Source organism: Eufriesea mexicana, unplaced genomic scaffold (genome assembly GCF_001483705.2).
Source record: "Eufriesea mexicana isolate 0111107269 unplaced genomic scaffold, ASM148370v2 scaffold49, whole genome shotgun sequence".
Taxonomy (NCBI): domain Eukaryota; kingdom Metazoa; phylum Arthropoda; class Insecta; order Hymenoptera; family Apidae; genus Eufriesea; species Eufriesea mexicana.
This window is the reverse complement of record NW_016908223.1, coordinates 357,834-376,430: the sequence shown is the minus strand read 5'-3', so window position 1 is coordinate 376,430 and position 18,597 is coordinate 357,834. Positions and strand designations below refer to the sequence as shown.

General features: G+C 35.1%; 1 protein-coding gene across 1 annotated transcript in view; it reads right to left on the bottom strand.

The window, feature by feature from the left end:
* The window catches only part of tup (LIM1_Isl and LIM2_Isl domain-containing protein tup), a 65,251-nt gene that overhangs the window by 12,377 nt on the left and 34,277 nt on the right, over positions 1-18,597 (bottom strand). The window contains exon 2 of the mRNA XM_017909875.1: positions 2,746-2,932. Coding sequence (XP_017765364.1) covers positions 2,746-2,932 — 187 coding nt within the window. The remainder of the gene's footprint in view (positions 1-2,745; positions 2,933-18,597) is intronic.

The following is an 18,597-nucleotide window of genomic DNA, read 5'->3' as shown; positions in this document are numbered from 1 at the left end:
CTAAAAAATTGTGTACAAAAATTATGAAACCATTATCAAACAATATTCTCATTTAAAAACAATTCTAATCAAACATATTTCAACCATTCCATTAAAACATCTCACCATTTGCATCTCTAGAATTTACCATAGAAACCATTAATAACAATTGTATACAGAGAAAGAAATGCCAAATTGACTATAGAACATTTTTATTCGAACAAAATTTTATTCAAACACGTTCAAACCTCGTCAAACTCGTAAATAAGCTGCGAACGATACTTCTCTAAGATACCTCACGAGACTCTTAACCTTTTACAATAATAATTCAGTCGAATTGGTAACAGAAATTATTGTCAAAATGCTCCCCTGTTATTACACAAACAGTTATAAACGCGATGCGACTTTTTCATGGCGTAATTCCAAGATTCGGTTACGTTGCATGCGTCGACAGGCAAATTTACTCGAGGACGTGTGGGCCTCGGAACACCCAGAAGGAAACGTTTTACCCCACGGTTGTTTCGACTTTTCGTACGAGGCGACAGAAACAACAAACAGGCGTCATCGGTGTCTCTCAGGCCTGGCAAATCCGTGTCGACCGGATACGCCAGTCTTCTTCTTCGTTTCGGACGCGTTTCGACGTTCGATGGATCAATGCAAATAAACCAGCTGTCCCCGGGCCAGAAAAATATTTGCCACAGCTTCGAGGCGGAAAAATCGTGTCGATCGATGCTGCGAGCTTTTAAAAAGGCTTCCCTCTTTCTTCTCGAAAACGAGTTACGTCCAATATGGCGCGTTATTTAGGTCTCGTCGATCGAGAAAGCACGGTTTACCTTCCTTGTATCTTATTCTATGGGTTTATTGGGGTTTATAGGTAATTGTTCAAGTATTTTCGCCAGGGTGTTTGGGATGTTTTATGAGCTTTTTGTAAGTTCTAAATCTTGGGCTTTAGCTGGGATTTAATTATGGCGTCTTGGTACAGGTTTTAATGTTTCAGGTAGAAAATGAATTGCTACCAATGATACTTTTCAATCATTTTCTAACGAGGATGCTAAAATTTAGTGTTTCAATCGTTTTCAGTTTTCAATATTGCATTCTAACTTGAGTACAATCTAATTTTCTTTTCCAAAAATGTAAAAATTTTTTGGAGAAATTAATGTTCTTTGAAATCTTGAATAATGATAAAGCGTGTGGAAATTATCTTTATTTATCAGCAAATTTTTAGAAAATTTGTCAAAGTAATGAGAAACAGATAATTTAGAAAGAATTCGGTGACCATGCTAGGTATAGTATCTTCGATAGAACTTTTAGCATTTCCACTTATCAGAAAATGAATTATCATTTTTTATTTATACTTTTGATTATTTATTTATTTATTATTTTCCTGATAATTTCTAAATAAATAATGAAGATGCTAAACTAGAAAAGTTCTTTTGGTCCAAGCAAAAGCGCGAAATTTCCTTTACTCTTTAATCTAGTGATTATTCAAGTGCATCTAGTTACACGTGTAAAGGACCCCGTTCCATTATTCAAGGAGCCTCGTTCGATTTCATGGGTAACAAATTTAAAACCACCTCCTCGTTAATTCGTCTCCCTACACTCTAAATTTACTAACCGAGTTCCTCGATTTTTCTCACGATAAATAAATTGAAAAACGAATAAATCGATACAATACTCATAATACCCAACCATTCGAATGTTTATTTATCCCTGGCTTTTGCTGTCGGAAGGCAGCGAAATTTGCTTATTTGTCTCGGTCGCGTAACTTCGAGGCTTCGACATCGTGAAAGAATTCTGCGCCCAATTCCGTTAAGTTCGACGCAACCACGTGTGAACCAGGCTTTTTGTTACACATGCATTTCTCCGCGCGCAGCCCCTCCGTTAGATAAAAATACTCCGAAGAAACGTTTTGTCAGTTCTTACTTTCTTGGCTTCTTCCTTCTTCTTTCTTTCTCCCCTTTCTCCCTTTTTTTCTTTATTTCCCCTCAATCTCGCCGTTTGCAAATGCGTATCGGGAGTGCTCGCGTGCTCTTCGAGAACCCCTGATAGTCGTCGAGCGTATTTCTCGATTCATTTAGGCAGTATTTATTTTATAGTTTTGTAGGTTAACTGTCTGAGTATCGAATTGTTTCGATATAATAATTGTATCGATGTTTTTTTAAATAACGTAGTACTAGTAGTTAGTTTCGCGCGCAAAATTGGGCAATCCTAACCTCCAAATCAACCGCGTACATATTTGTTACGAGACGAAGGATGAAAAGTAAAAATGATGTAATTTTTGTGTTTCCAAAGTATTCAGTTTAGATTTAAGATATCTAAAGATATTTTATATATTAATTTAGATTTAAGATGTAATATATATTTGTATCATTTCAATGTTTCGCATTGCATGTAAGCGTCCATCTTGTTGAAATTAACAATAATAACATAAATAAATAAAATTAAATTTTGGGTACCTCGAAAAATTGGTAATTCATATTTTTATCTATTCAGACTTAAATAGAATTATCAAATTATACACATTACTAGTGTATTACTAGTGTGAAGTTAAATAATTGATTAAATAAAATTTGGACCCATTTTACTTCCGTTTTTAACAATGTGTTAAATAAATTCAGCTTTCGGGTATTTTAATAAATTAATGATATATATTCGTATCATTTTGATTCGTTTGATTCTATATATAGGAGAATTAATTACCAGTGTCCGAAGGTTTACGGACACGTTGGAAATTTATTTATCACAGTACTAGAAACGCTGAATTACCTGACATAATCACGCTTGCAATAAGTTTTCCCGTCTCTCACGAAGCAGGTGCAGTTCTCGTCCAAAAATTGCTGGCACTCCGCGCATTTCAAACAAGCAGCGTGCCATTCCAGATTCGGTGCAACTCGCAAGATCCACTGGTCGTGAATTCGACCACCACATCCCACGCAATGCGAACTTGTGCTTTCTGCAAGAAAAAAAGAGAAGACACTCTATAAACACACGCTTTTTCCTTTAATTACGCGACCGAGTATGAATTAATTACGAATTATGGAAAATGTATTATACTAAAATTATGTGAAAATTATAATTTTTATCAAGAAAAAGGAAAAGACTTCTTTTAATACTAAATAGCTCAGAAATTAGTGTCTTTAAATTTATGACAATATTACCATTTTGGTCACTTGTTCTTATCATTTTTTTTTTTTTTTCTAATATACGTATAATCAATTTTTTAATATTTCGATTTATTACATTTATTTTTAAGATTCTTCTTTCATTTTTCATCCAGTGGTCATTTGATCAATCATGATAAGTTCATTCGTTTCTTTAAATACGTAATTATGGATGTCTTAAAAGAATTACATGAAAATATATTTGCCAGTAATTGTGAGACTAGCCTAAGCAAAGAATATAAGAAAAATTAATTTCTCACTTATTTTATATTAAATACACCCTCTTATATTACAGTAATGAAAATCTACTTTTGCAAGCTAATCTAAAATGGAATCGCTAAACTAGTGGAGATATGAACCGTGGTGGCGCTAGTGATTTAATTGCAAAGTCGTCTTAAGGCTGCCTTAAAACGCTTACTGGCGAAGGGGTTAACTCCATAAATCAAAAAATAGAAATTTATTTTAAAGATGAAAACTTAGGTACAACCACACGTGCTTTGGAAATTTAAGACACTGAAATTTAAGAGAAATTTTAAAAAGCAGAGTCACAGATAAAAGTTGTCAAACTTTCGTATTCAAATACAGCGTCTTGACCACAGAGAAGTATAATAATATCGACTAGTCGAATCTGGAAAAATAATTACACGTGGTGTACACGATCAATGATATTGAACTACTTTTCATTTACTCGCCAAATCGATTACGACAAGCTGTCATAATCATTGTCCATTAGTTGCGTACCAGCTTAGCATAAGCGACAGGATCACGGTTAATAATAACGTTAACTCGATAGAGCATAAAGAGACTTGGATTTGTCAGTCAAAGGATAATCGGGATACACTGTCGATTAAATTTAACAGTTCTCGTTTATTATTTGTCACTGTAGCGAGATATTAGATGCGTTTCGTTCGCGAGGGAACGGGATTTGAGCGTAATCCTTCAGAGCATGCAACGTCTTCGGGAGATTTTTATTAATTTCATTCGAAGCTGCGAGACGTTCTGTTTCGAATACATTTATTGCTCACAGACACATTAAGATTCGAAATTTACGGATGATAAGATTTTATTGGCGTTGCTGATTAATTTATATAGGAATTATCGGTTGCTCAATCTGCCAGGAAGATTGGTAAAAGTTTAACGAGCCGGCTGCGTAATCGGAGATACCTGATATCCTAATGATTTGTATTAATAAATTTTACGATTACTGTCTGCTATCTGATTTGATCGAACATACTGATGAAACTTGGATTAGTATTTAATTTCGTGATTTATCTTGGAGAAAGTTTGCCAATGGAACTTGAAGTCAAGTTTCGTATAAGATATGGCTGTTAAGCTGGAAAAGGATTATTAGAATGGGAAATGTTGTGCACGGAAATCAAGTGAATTATTATAATGAATATTTCTAGGTATTTTTAATTTAATTATTTATTTATTTTCAATGGATATTTCGAATTATTCAATTTTGGGGAAAATTAGTAGTTTTGTAGAAATTTCTTGTACCAAGCAGAAATCATTCTTATCAAAATTATTATTTAAAAATATTAATTGTGGTTGACGAAGAAAATTGTATTTTCTAAAACTCAGTAAATAAAAATTTATAAAAATTGGAATCTCCGCAAAGATGGAAGAAAATTACTTTCATCAATTTATTTCTAAATTGAAATCCAAGAAATTGAAATTACTCTTGAGATCAATATTATACTAAATAATTTTCGAATTTTAATTTTCGAAAGGTTTCAACATGTAATTCAAAAATTGCAAATCCATCTGTATACGTCCAAAAATGATCAGGGATCCTTGTTAGTGTACTATTTCGTTCCACCATCACAATAATTGTCACCAAACGATCCAATTATTAATTTATCATTAACTTATGATTTTTCTAATGACAGTTATCCTGTTCTCACGCAGATAGTCATCATTTTCCACAAAAAGGTAAATAATATTACGATTTATATTCAGTTCCCTCGTCATTTATCACTGCGAACGATCACTACAATAAGCACCACGGCCTACGCGTATGTATCGAAACCTTGCACGCATGTAATATGGGAAATATTCGATGAACGAACGTCTATTGTCTAATAGACATCCCCTTTCGACTAAAGCATCTATGCGAAACAGCGTTCCTCCACTTCTCCTCCATTGTCGCGGCGCAGGAAACGCGTGGGTTGGCGTCGCGTCATTTCAGCCGCCAATGCAGACACTTCTCCGCGAAAATTACAGTCATCATCTTTTGTTTCGACGAGTGGGATGCGTGCAAAAAAGCGGGCAAGCCGAGATTTCACCGAAAGGCTATTGATAAATTCTAACGCGCGAAAGGGAACAAAAGAACGCGGAGGACCCCTTAGAGGATTTGATCTACCCTCGCGTGTAACATGGAACGATAAAAATAAATTCTTTGTGCAGGGGAAACTGGGGATTTTAAAACACTGCTCTGGTGATTATTTCGTGGAAGATTTTGAAAATTGGTATATAATTACGTGATTCGATTTTGACTGGCAATGAGATGAGAAAATAATTCTTAACCCTTTAGACTCGAAGATTTCTTTATTGTAAAAATGCAATTCGAAGCTCTTCTTGCATTTTTATAAGCTCGCTGATACTCTTTATGCTAAATTTAAAGAAAGAAAATCGTGAATTTGCGTGAGAAACGAACGAATAGAATAATTTTATTTTGATGCTTTTAATATAATTATCATCATTCATATCATTAGCATTAAAACAAACGATGATTAAGAGTCACCTCTCGAGTGCAAAGGGTTAATTTTGGTTACGTTATGGTTTGATACTTGATTTCATTTTGATCCTAATTTATCTGTATTATAGTGACCATTCTATGAGTAAAATGAATAAAATACAGGACATTTGTATAAATACTGAAAGATTTTATGATTTTATTCTGAAAGAAATAGAATTATATGGTTCATCATTAAAGGTAGTTTTTCATGGAATAATATTACACTTAAATTTAATACTTCAGTGTTTGATAATTATGTTGACAGTTTTAATAGTTCTGGCTAAAAATTTTATTAAAATATATTGAAAAGTTAGATATATCTATTCTGGATATAAATATAAAGAAATTTTCAGATTTTGGGAAGTGAAAATATTATTAATATCCTATGAGTTATTATCTGTTTGTGTAGATAACAAATCCGATTACTTTTTATCTGAATTTAATTTACAATTTAAATATGTAATTTTTAATTATATTTTCATTCGTCTTTAATTCATAATTATAATTTTGTAATTAAATTATGTAGTTTTAAAGAAAAAAAATCTACTTTTATGAGATTATAAATTATTCAGATAAGATAATTTAAAATCTCGTCACTTGTATAACTATTCTTAAAGAAGTTAATAGAAACTGGTCATTTATGGTTCCATCGTCACACCTCCATATTTGCACTTACTGTTTACAATATTTTAGCAATTTTTTCTTCATTAGGAAGCATACTTTAACGACCATTTTCTCACCACCCTTTTCCCCCACATCAATTCCTCCTTCACTTCAATATTTACTAAAAAACGTCAGCATTTTGTCTCACCTGACAAAGTTTTACAAACAATCCATATTACACAACTATGAAATGCATTCTGTACTATTTTTTAAATATTATAGCAGAAAAATCATTAATTTTTATGCTTTGTATTTCTGAAACATGTAGAAACATTTATCGTAAACATAGAACAGAATATATTGGATCCTATCCTAAAATATATCCTAAATAGATGAAAAAAAAACTAAAGATGCCAGTATTGCATGAAAAAAAAAATAAATAAATAAATAAAAACAAAACGTTTTAAAAACAGCACATGTGAACGTTCGAACGCATATACCAATTCACATATATCAGGGATTACGAAGATGGTTCCCGACTAACATATTCTTCGTTTCAAAATATTAAAAATTCCCAAAGGGCAATCAATTCAAACAGCAATTTTCCGAATAATTAACGTAATGATAAAAAAAAGTTTTATTTTGTATATATTCCCTCTCATCTTTCCACGAGCCATCACGTCGTATCCGTTTTTATATATTATTCGGCCGGACCCTGTATACAAGCGTATATTTCACGATCGAAAGGAATCAGTGTGGACCGAAGAAGAAGCGAAGAACACTGAAGAAAGATGGAAAACGAGGGAAGAAACGGGCGTAGAAGAAGACACGCGAGTGCGCGACAGTGGCTGGCCCACTGGCGGCGCGACTATCCGAAATTAGCGGATGTGTCGGGGCGCGCATGCGCGCTGGGTGCAGCACGCGGCGCGCGAAAGAAATCCTGGCGCGGGTGGGGGTCAGCGAAGAGGGGAAGCTCGAGCGAGGAAGGACGAACGGGGGTCGAAGCTGGGCGGCGCGCGCGCGCGGCTCGGTAGCCCCAAACTCCGCCCAGATTTGCTCGGGCGAGATCGGCCCGAGTCGGCACAGCTTCTTCTCGTTCGGGCCGCGAGGCCACCGCACGGCCGCGAAACGCGTTTCTTCGGCGACGCGCGTTATCGGCGTACCCGGCGAGATGCTCGATAAATTCCTCGCGCATCATTCCGCGCGTCAGCCCCTACCGCTCGATCCTAAATCCGACGCCTGTCGCAATATTGTTCCTCCACGCGTCTTGCCGCGTTTTTATACAGATATTTATTTTATCCGGTCCCTCTACTCGGCATGCTGGTTCCTTAGGCACGCTACGACATTCATTTGCATCCCGGTTGATAAAGGAATTTCGGTTTCATTCTTATCTTCGCTTTTCCTTTTTCAGCAGATTACCTTTCACTCTTGCTCCACGGAGATTTATGATATATGATAGATATTATTTTTGATAATGCAATATTGGTGTCATCAATGATTGATGGTTATGACTGATATATCTACTTTGTGGGCATTTTGAAAAATTTCTCGAGTTCGCATCCTGGTTTCCCGTTTTTCATACCATTTTTCTTCATTTTTGCTATTCATTGGGAATTTTTATTTGTGGCAAATAATTTTCTCCTCCGCTCGCGTAAAATTATTTATGTCTCGCGATAAAATAACACAGATAACGAGGGAATGTTTCTGTTTTTAAGAGAAATTTTGCAATTTTTACGTGTATGTATGTTTTACAAGGTGTTTTTAGATGGAATCCAGGAAACTTATAAGGTAGCTACTAGAAGGGTTATGATAGTTCTTGCACTAATGACGAAATTGAAGAATTTACTTAAATTTTTAAAGAAAATAATTTATATCGTAATAAATCTGATTTGTGTAAAATTTTGAATAGTTTACCAAAAAATTATCTAGGAATTTGTATTAAAGTTATTGTGCTTTAATATAGTAATACTTATATGTATCACTGATTATGAAAATGACCTCATACATGTTCCGATTCGAGATATTAAGATTTTATAGCACAAATACATTACAAATTCAAAAACTAAGTTTGACAAAGCTTAAAATTTTGTTCTAATATGACATAAACGAATGTAACATACAGTAAATGATAAAATCATCTCTTTTGTACTTTTTACTTAATTCACTTTCATAATCATTGATAAATATCACAAAATCGGTAAAAGATCGCTATCTTTTCACCTTTTTATTGCAATAGGTGAATTTCATTCAAGAACTGTTACTATGCAAGACTTAGTATTCATAGTAACAACTAATAACTAATTGTTCCCTAAATGCTCAAGTAATTTCTCAAATAATTTGTTAAAAATTATCATTTTAACCAAAAATTTCGTACCTACAGTTCACTTATTATAGTAGATATAAGATTTATTATTTATTTAAACTTCGGAAACCAAAAGTTTTATTCGTATAATTGATTTTATATTTTTCTACAGCTTATAGTTTAATAATATTTTATATGAAGTGCATAAGACTAGTTAAAAATGAAATAACCGGAAGAAATTCTCTGTAAGTTAGAAGCAACAAGGCTATACAATCGACTAAAAATAACTACATAATGGTTACACAAATTACAGTTACGGTCAAGCAAGAAATATGGCGTTAAGAGCTGCCAAACTACGCATCTACAGTACTCTGCAAAAGTATTAGGCTACCTACGTTGTGCGACTTATAATATCAACTAAACAAGTTTTTGAAAATCGATTTTTCACACTATTACAGTGTTTTATGCTTATGGTCTTCATTGATTCACAAGCTCTTCGAGAAATTGCGATAAATAGAATTCTAACCTATAAATCCTGTATTAGAATACGTATGGATTTTGGAATGAGTCAGAAAGGGAAAGCAATTAAACAATTTTTAAATTAATAAATTAGTAAACCTAATAAATTATTAATTGGAAAATTCTAAAATTGTTTAATCCAATATATTATTAATTAGCGAATTATTAAAATTTTTAATTTTGGTTATGATGTTTTTAATTTAGTAGTAATTGAAATACTGAAAAGGGGAATGACACTAAATAAGAAATGAATTTATTAAAAAATTAGACGAAAACTATAAATCTGAAATATTAATTAATCACTAGTTATTAAATAAAATATATTTTAAGAAGTAACTATATAATTAAAGTAACGAGAAGAATTTTTCTATTAATTCACAGCAATAAAGCGTTCAGTTAGTACATGTCATACGTGGTATAACACTTTTGTAGGCTACTGTACGTAACGATAAACTGTTCTGCATTCTATTTTACAATACGTTTCGTGAATTATGTTAGAAGTATTCACAGAGTTGTCAAAGTGAGCCATAAATGTTACAAATGAAATACAAACGACAATGAGTATTATGTAAAGACGTATTTACGAGGAGCCGTTCTGAAAGTTTACGATTTTATTAAACCACACATAAATTGTTACACATATGTGCGAATTTCATTCATGAAAATTAAAGAAGCATTTAATTCGAAATAATATTTACGAAATTTTCTTTCCCTCGTAATTTCTATACCACAATCGTGTAATTTATGTATTAAATAAATTCTACAATTCACTTCAAAACACACGAAACCTATGACAATAACTTCAACGAAACAACTTTTTCGTAAAAGAAGAATTTTCCCAAAAAATTAATCATTACAGATTTCCAAAGATTCTTGCGAATAACAAATTCAAATAGCCTAATATTAAATATTTTTTCCTACACTTATTCTACTTCCAGAATTTATAATAGTTTATAAATTTATAAGAAATTTCAATCAAATCTAAATTATTATTTTTAACAACTTCCATTTCTTTTCCTAAAAAGACCTAAAAAGACTAATTATAATAATTTAATTTTAGCTATAGGTGTAAGTAATTTCGTGATTATGGACAATATATATTATTTTTATCAACTTTGCTTATCTCTCGTGTCAGGCTCGTTACACACAAAATATTGTACGATATACTGGGCTTATTACACACGAAATACCTTTGATCCACAAAATTCATTACGTATTCACGACATATCGAACAACAGCGTGGCCACACGAAACGAACCGTGGCTGGTTTGCAGGTCGAGTTTGTATCAATCTCCTCGCCTTCGTCAACTGCACACAAACATAACCGTAGACTGTAATTTACATTATCGTTTGATAAGTGTAAGTACAATGTGCTATCTGTCATGCGCTGGTACGCGCGATAAAAACCGTACTCGCAGTCCGCGATATGACCTCTTTCGCCTAATAACGGGTTGGAACGGTAACTAGAATCTCGCGCCTTGATAAACAGGACCTTTAATGCTGGTAAAAAGCTTCTGCAAACGCTGTCTACACTTTGCACTTCCTAGAACCAGATGCAATAACGTAAGGAACTTTACGTGTAATTAGAGTACCCTGGTACGTGTACGGTGGATATTAAATGCTCGTGGTATTAAATGGAAACGCGAGACTGTAATTAGTAGGTACAAGAACGATCCAGGATACGTTATAGATTGGGATGTGGTCGGAATGCGACTTGCCTTGATCGCTATCGTGATGTGTTTTGATAATGAAGGACAAGTAGGGTAAGAAGGGTGCGTAATTGATGCGTGAAATTAGTATAAAATGGAAAAACATGTGACGAAGAATTTGCTCGTAGCTGTAGTTACGACAGATTGAATTTTATTTTCGGAGTATTTTTACAGACACGGAGATACGTTTACCCCCTCACGAGTTAGCGTATGTGCAGCTTACGGCGATTTTCCGCTTAACTCACTAGCGCCACCACGGCTCGTATCTACGATAAACGTAACAAATGACGCAATCTTGGAATTTTCTTCTTACTATATTTTTCGGTCGTACTCGTGAGAGGGTTAATGACGATTTACGAGGAAGGAACTCATAGATCTATAGATCTTTTTCTCAGAACTGTTTTCGGTTGTGAAATTGGACTGTTGGAAAAAATTTAGTTCATTTGATATTAATGATATCTAGTAATTAATATTATATTATTATAGTAATACGATATAATATAATAATATAATTATCAATGTGGTATAAGTATATCCAAATTATTATGAAATTTGGTGCACTTGGTATGAGTAATATATAGTATATATAATAAAATAATTAAAGAATACTTATTAATAGAGAATGATAAGAAAAATATACTATATTGAATAATAATTAAATAAAACTATTCATTTTAAAAAAGTCATATCAAAATAAACTTCAGTCACTTATATTACTCACAATTTCGGGGCACTCGACTTCTTACCTGAATGGAAAGGAAATAGGTGGTCAGAAACCTCGCGAAAATTCCGTTTTACTGAAAAATAACGCAAACACGCGTTCAAACGTGGTCTCAGCCGAAAAGACGGCAAAGGAGATGGAAGAAGATCGAACGGAGGGACAAGGCATCGTTAAAATCGTGTAATACGATTAGAAAGGGGGAGAAAAATATGGAGAACGGTCGCGATACCGCGAGTTTTACGACGAGGAACGAGGCGTCTCACTCGGCTTCCGACTTCACGAAATTTTACTTCGAAACCGGTAAAAACACGGGCCCCGATCGGGAACGTTTCCCAACCGGTTGGGAAATAAGAAGAACGTACGCGCCGTACACGATAGCGCGGATAAGCTTACAGATGAGCTTTCCCTTCTTTTTGCTTTGCTCCTCGCGCGTACGGCCAGATGTAAATGCGCACGGAAAAGGGTTGAGATTTACGGCCACCCTGAAAGGTCTCAACCGCGTGTGGATAAGATTTAAGAAGAGAGAAAAAGAGCAAACCACGTGAAAAGGAGTATATAAGCATCTGTACATATATATATATTTATATACAGTATTATTTCAATCCAGGTCAAATTTACTCTCAACTAGGCACACGTTTATGCATATATATATAATATATAATAAAAGATGAACATGTATGCATAAACATGTGTCTAGTTGAGAGTGACTTTGCCCTGAATAGAAATAATTAAAATAAAATTCCAATCCAACGATTCACATGCTAAACCCCATAAAGATAAATTACACGTTAGTTAGATTAAAATTATAGTAAACTTATTGTAATACATGCACAATTTGTACAATTTTATTGCGAATAAAATAGATGCACAGTGGTTAACTACAAATAGATAATTTTACCATGTTTCTGATAACCGAATCACAGTACAAGGGGTTAACGTGTAGTAAATTTGATACCGAATGACACTATCTACCAGTACCTAAACATACATAGTAAAAATTGGCAACGTAAAAGCCCAATAACACGTTAATACCTAACCTCAAATTCACCAAGCATTGATTCCGGAGAAACCCAAAGAGACACAGTCAGGTAACGGCCTAGCCACCACCCAGATTCTCGCTAATCCTCCACAACTGACCCAAGACAGTCGATTCCTCAAGCCTCTATTTTAAGACCCAAACACACCCACCCACCCCCCTGTCGAAGAAATAAAAATAATAAAAATCCGGCAACTGGTCTCGCTGTCCAAGGAAACAGACACGAAGGCAACAGGGTCAGACGCAATTGTATCAACCTGATCCACGAGGTGTACATACAAAGTAAGTTGACAAACGGTCGGACTTGCAGGGGACGCGAAAATCGATCATCTCTACCGGATCTCGGGCCCACGGCGGCCGTGCACAGGCATGAGGCCCGCGACCACCGTGAAGATCTCGAGGAGGCTGCGGATAAGGTCAGGACGCGGTGCCTGGGACAAGGGTGGGGGTGGCGGGGAGGCGGAAAGAGGACAGGAGTCGCGGAGGTAGAGGCAAGGGCAAGTTCGGTCGGGATCAAAGAGATTCGAAGGAGAAGAGAGTGTCGGCGGCGTCCCATTAGCTCCCAGAGACGACAACCAGCTCGTATCTTCGGGAGAGCTGGCCGTGCACCGATACACCGATGCACCGAACGCTGCAGCGACACGTCTATGTCTCTGTCTCTCTCTCCCTTTCCCCGTGCCTCTTATAAATATGGAACGATCGGATTTATGATGCTCCCTCGCGATGACGAATTCACCGGAGGCACCGTAACGCTTGATATTTGCTCCACCCGTCGCTGGTGTAGGTGAGTGACAGGTGTGGTCGGGTTGGATTTTTTTCGCTCGTTTGTCCTTTGTATTTGTATTGCTGTATGATCGCTGGTGGATAACGATTGTCATTTTTATGTTTCATTCGAAGCTTCTTTAGATCTGTCGTAATAAGTTACGTGAATTACGTGGAATTATTATTATTCCGTTTTCTATCTCTTTTATATTTTATTTGATTGCATCTATCTCGTTGTATCGTATTTAATTATATTTGCTGTACTCTATTTGGAAGTTCGTAGGAGTTATTGGAGATTAATTATGCGAATGACAGGGAATTTGATTATTCCATTTTCTTTTACGTGTCGCTTGAAAATTTATTCTATTTACTGTGATAAATTATGTGCATAACAGGGAATTAGATTATTATACTTTTTATACTTTGCAAGATTTCCTATATTTTATTTCGTTATATTTTTTATCTTTTATTTGAAAACTTAGTAGATTTGTTATAATAAATTACAATAATGACAGGAAGTAGATAAATTCTTTGGAATAACATGTGAAATGTGCTTGTTAGAAAGAAATCTATACTTAAAAGTGGCTTACTAGGTAGTGACTTTCTAGTAACTTACTAAAAAGTAACTAAAAAGTATAAAACGAATTAATTATCGAGTTTTAATATTAAAAGTCCGATGACAGGCCAATCGTAGCAGGGTTTGTCACTCGTATTATTTTCTAGTACAAAGAGGATAAAAATTTCTGCTTTTCATGATCGTATTTTTGAATTTTCTCGTTTTTACAAGCTTTTTTTTCGTTTAAACGATATTCCTCGCAAATGACTATGTTGATTTCTCTAATAACCCATGTTACATAAAACACACAACTGGAGAATGACTAGATGCATTTGTTAATATATTTCGTCACAAAAAGTTGCTCCAATCCTACGTTGTAAATGTTCGTCAAGTCATTAAACAAATTAAAACGACAATATACGAAGAAACTTACACAGAACTACACAATACCAAGAGAGTTATCGCAGGAAAGATATGGTACAGAAGATCTTTTCAAAAGAAACACCCAAGAGACATTATTTTCTAAAAGAAACTCGAAGAAAAGAAAAATAAGCGATTCAAACATCTTCTAAAGCTTGCAACAAAGCCACCAAATATATTTTCAAATTTACAAAATATAACTTACACCAACTTCTATATCATGAGATACAAAGAACAGAGTTAATCGAGTTCAAAAGAATGAGCTGAAAACTGCCCCAGTACCCAAAGAAACGATCTATCCTTCGTCACCTTCGCATGCACACCCTCTAGCCGTTCGCTTCGTTAAGTTTATTTACAAGTGTCGCGGAAGCACGCGATATTCCTCGTTAAAACGTCCATAAGTGATATAAAACGATCGGCGAACAAGTGCGATATTAAAGACCGTTTCGCCTTTAGAACGACTTGGCGACTGGTTCGATGTCGACACTGCGCGCAGAGCGCAGAAACGCGTGCAATTAAAACAGCTGATTGCAGCCGCGTGGCGCCCGGTGTTCCGCCATGTTACGGCGCGCGATTCAAAAATCGCTAATCGACCCGCGGCGTCTCGCGGAAGAATTGGTCGGCGAAATGCGGGATTATTGCTCAATAACCCGGCGGCCGTGTTTTGCTGAGAGGCTTTAAATTCAAATCGAACGACCTTTGCGATGCTTGAGCAAACTTAGCGCGTAAGACGGAAACTCTTCGCGTGTTTTCGACGTCTTATCGGCTGCCTCGTTAAGAAAGTAAATAAAGAGCTTGCCAATTACCGCACGCTCGGCCACGAAACGCGTCCATGGTGCAAAACTAATATCGCATTTCGAACAAGTTTATAATGTATGCGGTAATAACGAATGTTTAATCGAATCTAGCACCGCATCGCTGCGGCTGCACGATCTCTGCAAAATTATGAATAATTCATACGATCTCGATCCGATTTCGGTCCATGCTCGTAAAATATTGTCTCGTTCGCCGCTTTTTCCATCGAAACGTGCCGGCACGAGAGAAATCCAGGCGTATTGCAAATGTCATGACGGCTATAACGCGTATCAATTCGATATCGAGGGAGCTTTAGGTGTACCTGAGGATGACCGTGCTAACGATACGTTTGTGGCATGCCATCACGGAGATTTTTAAATTCTGCCACGTGGGCGAGAAGACAGGTGGAAATTTTCCGTGGACGAAGTAGATTAAATCGAAATTTCGTACTTTTTAAAATGGCTGATACAGAATTACTCTATATCGAGGAACATGAGTCTTGTGTCCATTTTTATACAGCAAAAGCGACTATCACAATGGTAATAAAGAATAGGAGAAACACAGGTGTGTATTTCCGAAGCGAATTATTAATAATTTCTCACCTTTTTATTTAAAATAAATAAACTTTATTTTAACTAAATTCTAGACAGTTGATAATAAAAATTCGAATAAATATCCGATTTCAAATGTTGGATTTCTACTCGTGTAGACCATAAAACGGCTTTCTAATAAACGGATATTTGAAAGGAACTGAGTGAGCATCGAAATAAATATTTCTGTGGTTAAAAATCCACGCGAATAATTGCGAAATAATTTGAACTTTTAAACACGCAACTAAAATGATATTTTGATATGTATAAAAGTAAAATGCCTCAATATGTTACGGATCATAAATTTTTCTAAAATATCGAATTTATATAAAATTAGTAAAATTTACAAAAATTTTATAATTTATTCGTCTTTTTGTGCCTTGCAACGAATTAACTATAGTGCAAGCGATATTTTTCGCAGTTGCGAAACGAATGCATGGACATTATAGATCAGAAGGGATTGATTGGCGGCAAAATGAAGCCTGGAACACGAAAAAGAATAATAACGATAAGCAGGGATAGGATCGCGAGGGAAAAAAGGACGAAGACGAAAAGCAGGGATTTTAGAGTAGCTTGCTACTGGTAGAATGTGGGTGGCGAATCATCGTCACGTATACTATACACATTTTTGATACATTTTCCTCGCATCATTTTCAGAAATATATTCTACACCAGCGGATTCTGCTTATGCAAAAAATTCATTCATTATCATTTATGAATATAACATTACATTCCTATATACATACATGTATAGCTACTTATAAATCATTCAACTCCTATGACTAATTTGCATACTTAACTAACGATTTAAAATTCTCGATAATTATTGGTTTGAAACAGCAATTATGTGTACCCGTTAATCTCTCGTATTGAAATTACATACTTGTTTCTCGAAAAAGAATTCTTTCCTTATTTTTAATTATTTTTAGGCATGTATTTGCAACATTTATTATAAGCAGTGTCAATATAATTATTATATACGTAGCAACAAATTGCAGCAACAATCAAGCTGTTTATTATGTGAACCCAATAATCATTTATATTAAAACTGTGTTTCGAAAAAGAATTTCCTTTTTATTATAATAATCTTTAAATTCACTTATACGAAGTGTCCGAATTTTACATATACATATCAATCATGCCCAAACAAAAATTAACTGCACTTTCTGAATTTTAAAAAATCTTAGAACCAAATTCCTTGATTGAATTTTAACTTTCGATATTTAAAATAATTTTCCACTAATTGTTTCTCTGGAGATAATCTATTTGGCACGTGAGAGATACATATAATAATAAATTGACGAATAATTGTTTATTAAGTCATTTTATTCTATTAATTTATGCTAGTGTAACGATATTGTCCTCGAAAATACACAGTCTCTATTTATTTTAATAAAGAACATAATTAATCCCACAATTTCGACTACACTGTCAAACCATTGTCAACTCATCGCAACCTCATACCGCAAGCTGCCAACAATCATCCTACCCAGCAAGAAACTGCTAAATATTTATAACCAGCGGCAGTGAAGACTTTCGCAATGAGAAAACCATATGCATTACTCTCCTCCGTTTCCACAACCGCCAATCAATCACAACTATTCGAACCACGAGGCCCAATCCCGAAACCACTGTCAAGATCATACTGTCATACTCGATCCATTCGTCTGCTTCGCGAACCAGTTCTCCCTCCCCAGCGACACATAAATTAACGCGTTAATGAAGTTTTATTGCCACCTAACATCGCCACTAACACAGCAGTATTTCATTAGTGAAAGTCGATGAAGACCCTCCTCGCTTTCTATCATCTATCCCAACTTTTGGTGACATCCACCTCGGCCATAAATCAGGCCATCCTCTTCTCCGCTGAGAAACGTCTCCTTCTCTCTCCCTCTCTCCCTCTTCTCCATTTTCCTCTTTTATTTTCACAACCACGCGTCTTCGACGTACCTGTACAGTCGAACCAGTCGCGATTGAGACGCATTTTGTTTTATAATCCGCACTTCCGAGAACCGCGGTACGCGTGTAAAACGATGGATAACCCTTGACGGTAGGACGATGGGAGCCGCATAAAGAATCCTGAATTTAGAACAGGTAGATAAGACGGTGAAGAGGGGTACGAAAATAAGAAGGCACATAAATAGGGTAAGAGGGCCAGACAAGAGTGACGCTGAGGAAGATAGGGGGGAATGGTGAAAAAAGGATGAGGTCCTGGGGCAGCGTGTCGAGGTGAAGCAGGGAAGAAAAAGGGTTACGATTAAGAGTGTTTGATTGGCTGCTCGAAATCCGTGTATCGAGTGTCATAGTGCCATCGTGAGATTTCTTCCACGACCTTTGTTCACATTTTTAATTAATTTTCGAGTCCTTTGATAACTAGCAAATTTATTTCTTATTATTGCTAATTTTCACCAACAAGGTACTCTACATATATTTATTATGTTATATATTATATATAATTGGAGAAACCTATCATATATTTAAATATATATCATAATATTTAATTATAATATATAAAAGAAGTATTTAAAATGGCCCTTTTCTGCCTCTTTTTAATTAGTATTATATTTAAGGGATATTAGTGAAGATGAAAATTAAGGCAAATGGCTAAGAATATTCTACAGATAGTATTGGCTGGTATCGAGTGTCATAGTGCCATCGTGAGATTTCTTCGCCGAGCTTTGTTCAAATTTTTAATTAATTTTCG